Consider the following 12,028-nt stretch of genomic DNA (forward strand, 5'->3'; position numbering starts at 1 on the left):
TTTTTCCCTTAATATTCTTTATTTATTTGTGCATTTGGTGTTTTGACGCTATTATATGATGGGGAATGATTTCTTTCTAGTTAATCTATTTGGAACTGTAGGCTTCTTGGCAGCCAACATGGGCATCTCTTTCTTTGGAGACTGGGGATATTTGTCTTCTATATTTTGTTGAAGATATTTCCTGGTCGCTGAGCTGGGAATCTTCCTCTCTTCTAGCCCTTGGGTTTGATCTTTACTCATTGAGTCTTGGATTTCCTGTATGTTTTGGACCAGTAGCTTTTTCCGTTTTACATCATCTTTGACAGTTGTGTCGATGATTTCTATGGAATCTTCTGCTCCTGAGATTCTCTCTTCTATCTCTTGTATTCAGTTGGTGATGCTTGTATCTACGGCTCCTTTTCTCTTGCTTTGGTTTTCTATATCCAGGGTTGTTTCTCTGTGTTCTTTCTTCCTTGCTTCTATTTCTATTTTTAATTCCTTCAACTCTTTGATTTTGTTTTCCTGGAATTCTTTCAGGGATTTTCGTGATTCCTCTCTGTAGGCTTCTACTTGTTTATTTTTGTTTTCCTGCATTTCTCTAAGGGAGTTCTTCATGTCTTTCTTGAAGTCCTCCAGCATCATGATCAAATATGATTTTAAATCTAGATCTTGCTTTTCTGGTGTGTTTGGATATTCAGTGTTTGCTTTGGTGGGAGAATTGGGCTCTGATAATGCCATATAGTCTTGGATCCTGTTGCTTGGGTTCCTGTACTTGCCTCTCTCCATCAGATTATCTCTGGTGTTACTTTGTTGTGCTATTTCTGACAGTGGCTAGAGTGTCGTATATTCCCATGTGTCAGGAGTGCTGTAGACCGGTTTCGTGTTTTTTTCAGCCAGTTATGGGAACAGAGTGTTCTGCTTTTGAGCGTGTAGTTTTTCCTGTTTTCTGGTCCTCAGCTGTTTCTGTGGGTCTGTGTCCTGAGTTCACCAGGCAGGTCGCTTTGGGCAGAAAAGTTGGTCTTACCTGTGGTACCACAGCCCAAATTTGCTCTTGGCGTGTTGCTTTTGAGGTCTCCAAGAGGGCCGCATCCTCTTGGGGGGGGTGGTCTGTGCTGCCTTTTCCGGGAGTCCCCGTGTCCAGTCCCAGAGGAATTTTGCCCCTTGTGTCCTGAGTCCACCAGGAGGTCGTTTGGAGCAGAAATGTTGATCTTACCTGCTGTCCCACTGCTCAAGTTGCTCGTAGGGGGCTGCTTTTGAAGTCTCCTTAAGGGCGGCAACCAAGAGGGCCTGCGCCACCTTTTCTCGGAGTACCCATGCACCGGGGTTCCAGATGGTGTTAGGTGTTTTCTTCTGGAGTCAGAAATGTGGGCAGAGTGTAGTCTCTTCTGGCCTCCCAGGCATGTCTGCCCTTCTGAAGGTTTAGCTCTCCCTCCCACGGGATTTGAGTGCGGAGACCTGTTGATAGGTCACTTCAGGTCCGGGAGGTGTCTTGACCATGGGGGACCTGTTGCTCTAGTGCCCCTGTCTTCCAGTTCCCAGAGGCCCTATTCAGTTTCCTCTTGGGGCAGGGATGTGTGCAGGGGCGGGTATTATTGCTGTTCTCTCCTGCTCTGCAGTCTCAGGGGTGCCCACCTGTCTGGGCAGTGAGCTCTCTCTCCCACAGGATTTGGGAGCAAGGAGCTGTGGGCTGGGATCATCGATGTTCAGGCTCCAGCTAAAAACCGGAAGTGTCCTTTCCTAGAGGAATTTTGCCTCTGTGTGTCCTGAGTCCACCAGGCAGGTCACTTGGAGCAGAAAAGCTGGTCTTACCTGTGGTCCAGTGGCTCACGTTACTCATAGGGTGGGGGAGGGCTGCTTTTGAGCTCTCCATGAGGGTGACAACCAGGAGGACCTGTGCTGCCTTTTCCTGGAGCCCCTGTGCACAGGGGTCCCAGATGGCGTTAGGTGTTTTCCTCTGAAGTCAGAAATGTGGGCAGAGTGTAGTTTCTTCTGGCTTCCCAGGCATGTCTGCCCCTCTGAATGTTTAGCTCTCATTCCCACGGGATTTGGGTGCAGAGAGCTGTTGATCGGTTCCTTTAGGTCTGGGTGGTGTCTGGACTGTGGGGGACCTGCCGCTCAAGTGTCCCTGTCTTCTGGTTCCCTGTATTTCTTTAAGGGATTTATTTATGTCCTTCTTAAATTCCTCAATCTTCATCTTGAGATGTGATTTTTAAATCCAAATCTTGCTTTTCTGGTGCATTGGGATATTTTGCATTTGCTTTGGTGGGAGAACTGGGCTCTGATGGTGCCAAGTAGCCTTGATTTCAGTTGCTATGTTTCCTGAGCTTGCCTCTGGCCATCTGGTTGTCTGTGGTGTTATCTGGTCTTTCTCTCTGTGATAGTGGCTTGATCCTCCTGTAAGCCTGTATTCAGTCCTCCTGGAGACCTGCTTTTTGCTCTCCTGGAGACCAGCTTTCTCCCAGCGGAATCTCAGTTCAGATAGCTTAATCACAGCATTAGCTCCAGGCGCAGGTATAAACTGGAACAATCCTGTTCCAGACTGCTATTTCTTACTTTTATTTGCATCAAAATCTTCAAATATATATATGAGAAATCGCATCACATTGAAGTTGAACAGGGCAAACAGAAGGAAAAGTAATAGAGCCCAAGAGAAGGCTCAAGATTTAGGGATCCACTCATCTACACACTCATAAATCCCATAAAAACACTAAACTGAAATCTCTATTATATATGAATTTGATTTGTTGCAGACCCCCATGCTTGCATTTATGGTTTTACTTGAGCTTTTATTATGCTGATTTAGAGGCCAGTTCTCTTGTTGTCCTACAAATCTGTCTGTCTCTCACACTTCAGCCTCCTCTTCCACAGAATTCTCTGAGCTCTGAGCACAGGGATTTGATGGAAACATCCTCTTTATACATAGACGTTCCAAGATTCTCACAGGGTGTAATGTCTGAGTGTGGGTCTTTGTGTTTGTTCCCCTTGGCTTTAGGAGGAAATTTGCCTGGCAATGGCTAAATAGAGCAATGACCTATGAGAATAGCAGCATATCCTTAATATTCATTTTATTGTTACTTTTTTCATTACTTGCATTTCATTTTATCCTAGATCTCTGGCCTTTCTAGTCTTTGCTTTAATGTCAGGTATTAAAGCCAGACATTCCATAGTTACTCCCTCAAGCTTTGTGCCAGCATTGAACCCTAGCACATTTTGCAGTCAGGACAGCACTGTACACTGCTGATGGCTGGATGAATGTATGCATTTATGTTTCAGTATCTTATAGTGTGCCTTTCCTATCAAAGATACTAAGGAATGGGTGTGAAAGTATTATGTAGGCACCAGATTGCCCTCTCCATATTCAATAAGTTATGTGGGTGTTATCTTCAGCAACAGGGCCTTGCTATCATGTGTGGAGAATAATCTTTTGTCTTTGCAGAAATGTGGGTTGTTTGGAGATTTCTATGGGACCCCTTTTTGCTGCCAATTCATTTGTATTGTACTCCGTCTTAGTACTAAAATCTTCATTTAGTAACAAGAAATGTTCTTGTGGGACTATGTTATTGGAGACTTCATTATCATCACCATCATATATTTTAGGAAGTTTCCACTGTACTAGGTTTCTCTCCCACCTCCCAAATGTCCCTTAATTCTACCTTCCCACATTTTATCACTCACACCCACTGTAAGTGTTTGTGTTCAGCTGAAAGGGTATCCTGTGATTTGGAAGGCGAGGAAGCACACAGCTCTGAGGGAAAATGTATCCGGTTGAAGGGCATCCTGATATGTGAGAGCCCAGGAACATCTATGAGAGCAGGTCTCCTTAGTAGAGGTGTTCCACCTCTGGGTGAGGGGGGTGGATAATCCCCAGCTGAGATGAGCTCAGGAGCCTCAACTCTCTTTCTCTTCACCTTTTCTCTTCACTTCTGATGGAAGAGTCACACCAGTCATCAACTCTCATAAAAGAGATTTATTGGTTGGTCCAGGTTATGAAAAGATGAATCCAGGTATGGCTGCCCTCTGCTTCTGGGAGTTGACATCAGGGAGTTGAGCAAAGGGAAAAGCTTATATTGGATTTCTTAGGGGGCAAAGCTTTTCAGGGTAGAAATTTCCAGAGATTGAGGATTGGTGGGATTTTAATTCCTGAGTTTGGTTATCTCAGGGATTGGTAGGTTGTTGTGTTCAGTGATTGATGGCTTTTGTGCTCTGTGATTGGTGGGTTCTTCCTGCTAAGGCAGGAAAGGAGATGCACAACTACCTTGGACAGCTTTGCCAAAGGAGTCAGGGTGAGGAAATGTCTTGATGCTGCGATTCTGACAGAGGTTGCTATTTTGACAGCTCCTGCCTGGGCATCTCATTGCACCCATAGCTGGAATGGGACGGAGGGGCTGGCTGTTACTTTGATGGATTTTTATCTCACTCTGCTTAGGGACTATATTCATCTCCCCTCTCCATTTGATCCTCCCATTTCTGTTTCTTCTGCTGCTTCTGGTCCACCTGTATATTCTATTTATTTTTCCTTCCCATGGAGATCCATATCTTTGGATCTTTGTCTATATTTTATTCCTGGGTATATGGATTATAGCTTGGTTATTATTTCTTTCTCATCATTCCATTGATTTAGATCTCAAATATATCCCACTTCCTGGTTACCTCTCCACAAAGTACCCCATCCCACCTACTTCCTCTCCTCCCTCCCCTTTGCCTCTATATGGATGTTCCCCACCACATACCCTCTCCTGTCCCACCCCTTCAGCATCCCCCTATGCTGGGGCATGAAATCTCCACAGGATCAAGGCCCTCCCTTCCCATTTATTTCAAACAAGGCCATTCTCTGCTCCCTATGTATCTGGAGCCATGGATCCTTCCCTGTACATTCTTTGTTGGTGGTATAGTCCCTGGGAGCACTGGGTGGTCTGGCCAGTTGATATTGTTCTTCCCATTGGGTTTGCAATTCCACTCAGCTTCTCCCGTCCTTCCACCAGCTCCCCCACCATGCTGCTTAGGTACTACACCCATCTACCCTCCCCATATGATCCTCCCATTTCTGTTTTGTTTGCTGCCTCTAGTAACCCTGTGTAATCTATTATATTTTCCCCTTCAAGGGAGGTCCATGACTTTGGCATTTTGTCTGTACATAATATTCCTGGGGCTATGAATTATAGCTATGGATTGTAGCTTGTTTCTTTAATGGCTAATATCCACATATGAGTGAAAGCATTCTACAATTATCTTTCTGGGTTTCAGTTCCTTCACTCAGGATGATTTATTCTAGTTCCATTTATTTGTCTGCAAATTTCATGATGTCGTTTTTAAACAGCTAAGAAATACTCCTTTTTATAAATTTGCCTCATATTATTTTTTATTTTTCTTCTGTTGAGAAACATGTAGGTTGTTTCCAAGTTTTACTATTATGAAAAGAGCAAATGTATGGTTGAAGAAGTGTCCTTCTGGTAGTGTGAAAAACCCTCTGGCTACATGCCTAAGAGTGCTATAGCTGAATCTTGAGGTAGATTGACTCCTAGCTTTCTGAGGATCTGCCATAGTGACTGTACAAGTTTGTACTCCTACCAGCAGTAGAGCAGTGTAGCTGACTTTTGCCACTTTGTGGGTTCTTCTTTCTTCTGCCCTACTAATGACATTTCTGTCCTTTCAACCATGTAAGACTAGATACTAGAGATTTTGATAGAGTGGAAATGAAAAAGATCCCTAAATAATGTCAGGGGTCAGTTATTCTTAGATTGACTCCTGCTGCTTAAGGGAATTGAGGTCCTTAGAGCAAGTTTGATCTTTGCCATCAAGATATCTAATTTCTTCTTGTTGTTGTTTCTGCTTAACACCTGAATACTTAATAAACTATGACCAACAACAATCAACAACAACCAATAATCACCCAGCAATTTAACAACTACCCACCAAGCGAACCTGCCTCTTGGAAGCTCTGGCATTTATATAACCTCTGAAAACTCCCCAGAATTCCAAACATCACACATTCACAGAAACTATCAGGAGCTGGCAAAACCACACCTTGGCTAAAGCATGAGGCAAATCACAGTCACCTTGTATGCACAATCTTGAGCATCCCTATATCCCACACTTGGACTAAAAAAAAAAAAACCGAACAAGCAAACAAACAAACAAACAACAAAATATATTCAATAATAGTTCTGTGGTTTTCAAGGAAACAAAAACTCCAAAACTGTCACTACAGAGGACTGTTCCCATTGCTCCACATCCTTGCCAGCATGAGCTGTCACTTGTGTCATTGATCTTAGCCATACTGAAAGGGGAACGATGGAATTTCAAAATAGTTTTGATTTGCATTTCCTGATGGCTAAAGGTGTTGAGAATTTCTTTAAGTATTTCTTAGCCAAGACTGGTGGAACCGAGGGACAGATGAATTTCTGCAATCAGACTATCTGCTTGTCTGGAGGGAGTAATCTGTGGGTTAGCAGCAAACATATTCATTTATGTAAGAAACAACAGCAAGAACAACCAACATTATCTATGAACACTTCCATGAGCTAGGTAGGGTCATGATAGCTGAGGAGATGTTGACTTTATCTGTGAGCACTAGCAATGCTTACCTTGACACTCATGCCCATGTCTTGACACTCATGCCCATGTTTGAATTAAATACTCTTTGGCTTTTCAAATTGTAAAGTTAATGAAAGTCATAAGTATTTATTTGAGTAAAGAAACCATTCATGATGGATAATATCTACAGCCATAGAAAGTTCACAGTTATAGCACCCACCAGTGTTGACAGGTAGGTCTATAGACAAAAAAGGCAACTGGGCATGCACACACAGCTTGATTGGGAACAATCTCATATTTGTTTTACTTGGTCATGCAGGAGTAGTTGGCATGCTGTGATTGGTCAACTGCTATGAGTGATAGTAGTTGGCATCCTGGGGTTTGTCAACTGCTATGAGTGAATGAGACTTGTAGTTCATTGGAAGAATATAGTCTCAAGTTATTGGGTAATTCAGTTGACTGTTGTGTTTAGTTATTATGCAAAAGCTGCCTTTGGTTAAATTCAGTCAATTGAATGGACTCTATAGGATGTAACCATGAAAATTTTGTGCTCATATATCTTATGTTTTTGAGAAAGGGATGTTCTAGAAACAATTCTATAGACTTTGGTAACCATACTCTTTCATCAATACTCTTATTAGAGATGGAACCCAGGGTTGTCATGCAAACAGTCCCTACCTTCGGCCCTTCCATGGTGCATTCTAGAAAGTCCTTTCCTGGTTAGCCTCTCTGTCCTCTTCATTCAGTGAAGAGTTTTAGGCAAGTGCTCTTCTGTTGAGCCATGTCTCAATTAAGAACTCATGTCTAGTCTTGAGTGTAAGTGACTTCAGTGGCTTTGGGCTAAGCCTGGCTCTTTGCTCTGTCCCTTTTCATATTTCATCTTTACAGTTGGAGAAACATAAGGCAGCGAGTTAAAAAATGACTTGTTCATATAACAGTACTAAGATTAGAAAGGAAGGCATGTGAAAAAAGACAAAAAGAAGTTAACAACAGAGAGGCAAGGATATTGGAACAGACCCCAACAAAAAAACACACACACACAAACACACACACACACACACACAGAGGGGAGGAGGGGAAGGGGGAGGGAAGGAGGAAGGGGAGGGAGGGGGCATCTCCAACAGGAGCAGACATTTTGAAAAATCAAAGAGTAAATTTCAGACAGATGAAAAGTGATGAACCAGAGAGAATGAGCGAGAAAAGAAGAAAGTTGGAGAACACAACTAGAAATAGAGGAGGAATACAGAATATGTGACAAGCTGTTCTTAGGGAAGGGGGAGCAAGTTAGAATGGTATCTAGGGAGTTTAGAAACATGTCAGCAGAGAGAGGAGATCAAAAGACAAACAGTGGTAATATGTACAGATGGGTTCAGGGAAATTATGATGGGGAGAGAGGAGAGGGAGGAGGGAGGAGGAGAGAGAGACAGAAGAGCAGAGAGTGACAGACAGACGCAGAGTGGACGAACACAGAGGGAAAGAGAGAGGAGGAGAAACTGTTGAAACTTGTCCAAATTATCAGCTCCAGACATGAGGATATTGTATTGAGTGTAAGACAGGTCATTGAACCGTTCTGGACAAATTTAGGTCACAGAACCAGTTTTAGGAGAACTATCTCAGAGAGCTACTTCACAAATTTCTTAGGTAATCATCTAATTTCTGTTATTTCACAAAATTTTAAGGTCATCCTCTAAATTTTGAAAAGGAGATATCCAAAGAGACAAGGTACTCTTCATTTTCTAAATAAACCTATACAGGTAAAATTTTCCAACAACTAGAGGGGCACAGGCATTTCTGGTAAATCCCTGCTTAACCTGGAGGTCCCAGGCAGTCAGTTGAAGATAATGAGCCACTGAGGTACAGTGCAGGTGGTAGTGCCTGTGCATGGGCATCCAGGCTCCCATTGCTCTCTAGTGTTCCTTATTTGAGATTACAAACCATCAAGGCTCCTCATACCTTTGAGAACCCAATATGAGCCATAGACCCCTTATCACATGTACCTGCCCCTTCTCAATTGTCTGAACAATGGTGTTGGTAATTTACTTTTTCAAGTTCATTAATCTCAATGTGAAGAATAAAACATGACAGAAGGAAAGAAAGAAAGAGAGGGGGGGAATGAGAGATAGGGAGAGCAGAGAAAGAAGAGAAACACAGAGGTCTTCCTTTGTAGCCCATCCTGTTCTGATTCCATCATCTTCCTCCCTCTGTCAAGTGCTGGGAATACAGGCATGTGCTTACCGATCGAGCTTATATGGGATTCTTTCTAAACTGTACCTTTACCCTCAGGGCAGCCCTGTGATATGTGTATCAATCTCCTCGAAGGAGAAATGAGGGACACTGGAGACCTTGCATTATAAAAATGTGTACAAACACACTTTGCACCTAATCTAAGTGAGTTCTTATAGTTTTGGGGCAAGGACTCTGGTAATCAAACAAAAGCTACAAATCTGTCAAAAGTGACCATGGGGACATCCTCCAATTATCCATTCTTTATTTTCTGATTTATTTATTTCACACGTATTTCCATGTGCATACATGTGTGTTATGGTATGTGTGTATGTGTTTATGTTGGAGGACAGTTTGTGGAGTTGATTCTCTCATTCCAGCATATGGGCCCAGGGGATTGAACTCATTCTGTAAGCTAAGACATCTCACTGGCCATTGCACCAATTCTTTAAGGTTTGGGAATCTCTTAACATCCTCATTTGAAATGCATGTTAAGGATTAAATTCATTCTTACTCATTGCAATGGGAAGAATTGTCTAAATGTTTATTGATGGGACAGTCCAAACTTTGTATACTCTCTGGAGGCTCACATGGCTCACTTTCTGTGCCCACAGGAAAGCGTATGTGTCTTGGAGAAGGCATTGCCCGAAGTGAATTGTTCCTTTTCTTCACTACCATCCTCCAGAACTACTCAGTGTCCAGCCCTGAGGATCCTAAAACCATTGATATGACTCCCAAAGAGAGTGGATTAGCCAAAGTAGCCCCAGTGTACAAGATTTGCTTTGTAGCCCGATGATTGTGCTGAGGCAGTCAGCTGACTCACTTCTGTTCAAAATGGCCCCATTTTTCTGATTCTGGGAGACCTGCTGGAAACCAGGCCCAAGGTTGCTGAGTCACTCCTCACTTCTTCCCAACAGCCTCAGTCCCCATTTATCAGGTCTCCATGCTCTGTGATCTATGCTATTGGGTATGTATAAGGTCTGAATTCTATGTCTACAGGTTTGCCTAGTATGCATGGTTCATGTAAACAGGATCATATAGTGTATGAACTTTGTTGTCTTGTGTCTACTTCACACATTATTTAGTTTTCGGTATCTTACAGGCCATAGTCACACACCTTCATGAGCCTTTCTCATGATCTTTCTTAGTATCCTCTTCATTCACCTTCTGTCTAGGCAGAAGCCTCCTCAGCCTTGAGTTGCATGTTTCTTAACATTTACCTTCTGCTATGATTCTTTTTAGATCTCCCAAGAATCACATCAATATCTGCATTAGTAATGGTTCTCTAAAGTAATAGGACTGACAAAATCAATCAAGCATCCAGGCAGGCATGGTACAGAAGGAGCTAAGACTTCCACATCTTTATCTGAAGGCTGCTAGGAGAATACTGGCTTCAGGCAGCTAGAAAGAGGGTCTTATAGTTCATACCCACAGTGACACAGGGCCACACCTTCTAATAGTGCCACTCCCTGGGTCAAGTCTCAACTTCTCTGCATGACCACTTCAGTCCTCAGCTTCCAATTGCCACTGAGGCTGCACCTTCAGCATTGGCCTCTCCTGGCCTCTCACAGTGCCAAGCACCAGCTGCTACCCTTTATGTTTCAAAACAAATACCACCTGGGTAACTCTTATACATTTCCAAGTCTGTCTGCTGACATGAGGTACAACTGTGGGAGCCATTGAAATACAGCTTCTTTGTACTCTCAGAAAACATTTCCCAAAAGATTTCACCTTAGTGATGCTGGTTTCTCCTTAATTTCTGCTAATTTCTTAGCTCCAGCTAATCAGCATCAATTGTTCCAGTAACACAAAGATTTTGCATTAATAGTTCTGGTATCTTGTTAATCACAGCTGATTACTCAGTCCCAGCTAACAAAAACCACAGAATCTACACAATCAAAACAGTAATGGCACTGATAAGCATCTTTAATCTTCCCTCTGAAATTTCATAAGCCAGGCATTCATCATTTGAACTCTTCTCAACATTAACTTCCAAGCTCCTTCAGAACATCTCGCAGTACTCTTAACATCCCAATGGCTCTTCTAGCTCAAAGTTCCAAAGTTCTTCCACAGTCCCCCTCAAAACATGGTTTGGTTATCACAGGAGAATACCCTACTCCTGGTACCAGCTTGTCTTAGTAATGGTTTGTATTACTGCACAAAACATCATGACCAAGAAGCAAGTTGGAGAGAACATTGCTATTCATCATCAAAGGCAGTCAGGACAGGAACTCATGCAGGGCAGGAACTTGCAGGCAGGAGCTGATACAGAGGTCATGGAGGGTGTTGCTTACTGGCTTAGATCCCCTAGCTTGCTCAGCTTGTTTCTTATAGAACCCAGGACTACCAGCCCAGGGATGGTACCACAACAGGTTGTGCCCTCCCAACTTGATCACTAATTGAGAAAATGCCTTACAGCTGGATCTCCTAGAGGCATTTCCTTAAGGAAGGTTACTATCTCTGTGATAACTCCAGCTTGTGTCAAGTTGACATACAAAACTAGCCAGCACAGTCTCTATTTCCACTTCACTATGTATGTTATTTTCTAGGTATTTGTCTTTCTGTGACTCCCTGTCCATCTGTGTATCTTTGGTCTTATCTATGGCTCTCTTCTTGAGAATCTTTTCTCATTTCATTCCATAAGTTTCAGTTTCTCTTGTGCTGTTAAGAGTCCATGGTCTGGGGTCTGGAGAGATGACTCAGTGGTAAAGAGCATGGCCACTCTACCAGAGATCCTGAGTTTAATACCCAGCAACTACATGGTAGCTCACAACCATGAGTAATGGGATCTAATGTTCTCTCCTGGCTTGTCTGAAGACGGTGTACTCATAAACATATAAAGTAAATAAATAAATAAATCTTAAAAACAACAACAACAAAACAAAAACAACAACAAAAGCAAACAAAACCAAACAAAACCAAACTGGATACCATGACAAAGGCAGCTTACAAAAACTATTTATTGGAGCTTATATATTCAGAGGGTGAATCCATGACCATCATGGCCATGAGCATTGAAGCAAATAGTTAGTCATGATGCCGAGATCATACATCTATAGCAGGAGGAAGACAGAGAGCAGGGAGGTGTGACACACCTCCTCCAATAGGCCATACTTCCTAATCCATCACAAACATTTTCACCAACTGGGGACCAAGTATTCAAATGTAAGAGCCAATGGGTTTCATTCAAAGTAATACATCCAGGTTAGTATCACATCCATCTTTCCTTCCTGCTACAACATTTTGTATTTCTAGTGACTATTTCTTGTATCCAATACTTTATTTCTAATTT

At 42.7% G+C, this 12,028-nt stretch overlaps 1 protein-coding gene across 1 annotated transcript in view; it reads left to right on the forward strand.

The window, feature by feature from the left end:
- The window catches only part of LOC116894297 (cytochrome P450 2B3), a 40,644-nt gene extending 30,859 nt beyond the window's left edge, over positions 1–9,785 (forward strand). The window contains exon 9 of the mRNA XM_032896001.1: positions 9,351–9,785. Coding sequence (XP_032751892.1) covers positions 9,351–9,532 — 182 coding nt within the window. The 3' untranslated portion in view covers positions 9,533–9,785. The remainder of the gene's footprint in view (positions 1–9,350) is intronic.
- The last annotated feature ends 2,243 nt before the right edge of the window (positions 9,786–12,028 follow it).

Source organism: Rattus rattus, chromosome 2 (genome assembly GCF_011064425.1).
Source record: "Rattus rattus isolate New Zealand chromosome 2, Rrattus_CSIRO_v1, whole genome shotgun sequence".
NCBI lineage: Eukaryota > Metazoa > Chordata > Mammalia > Rodentia > Muridae > Rattus > Rattus rattus.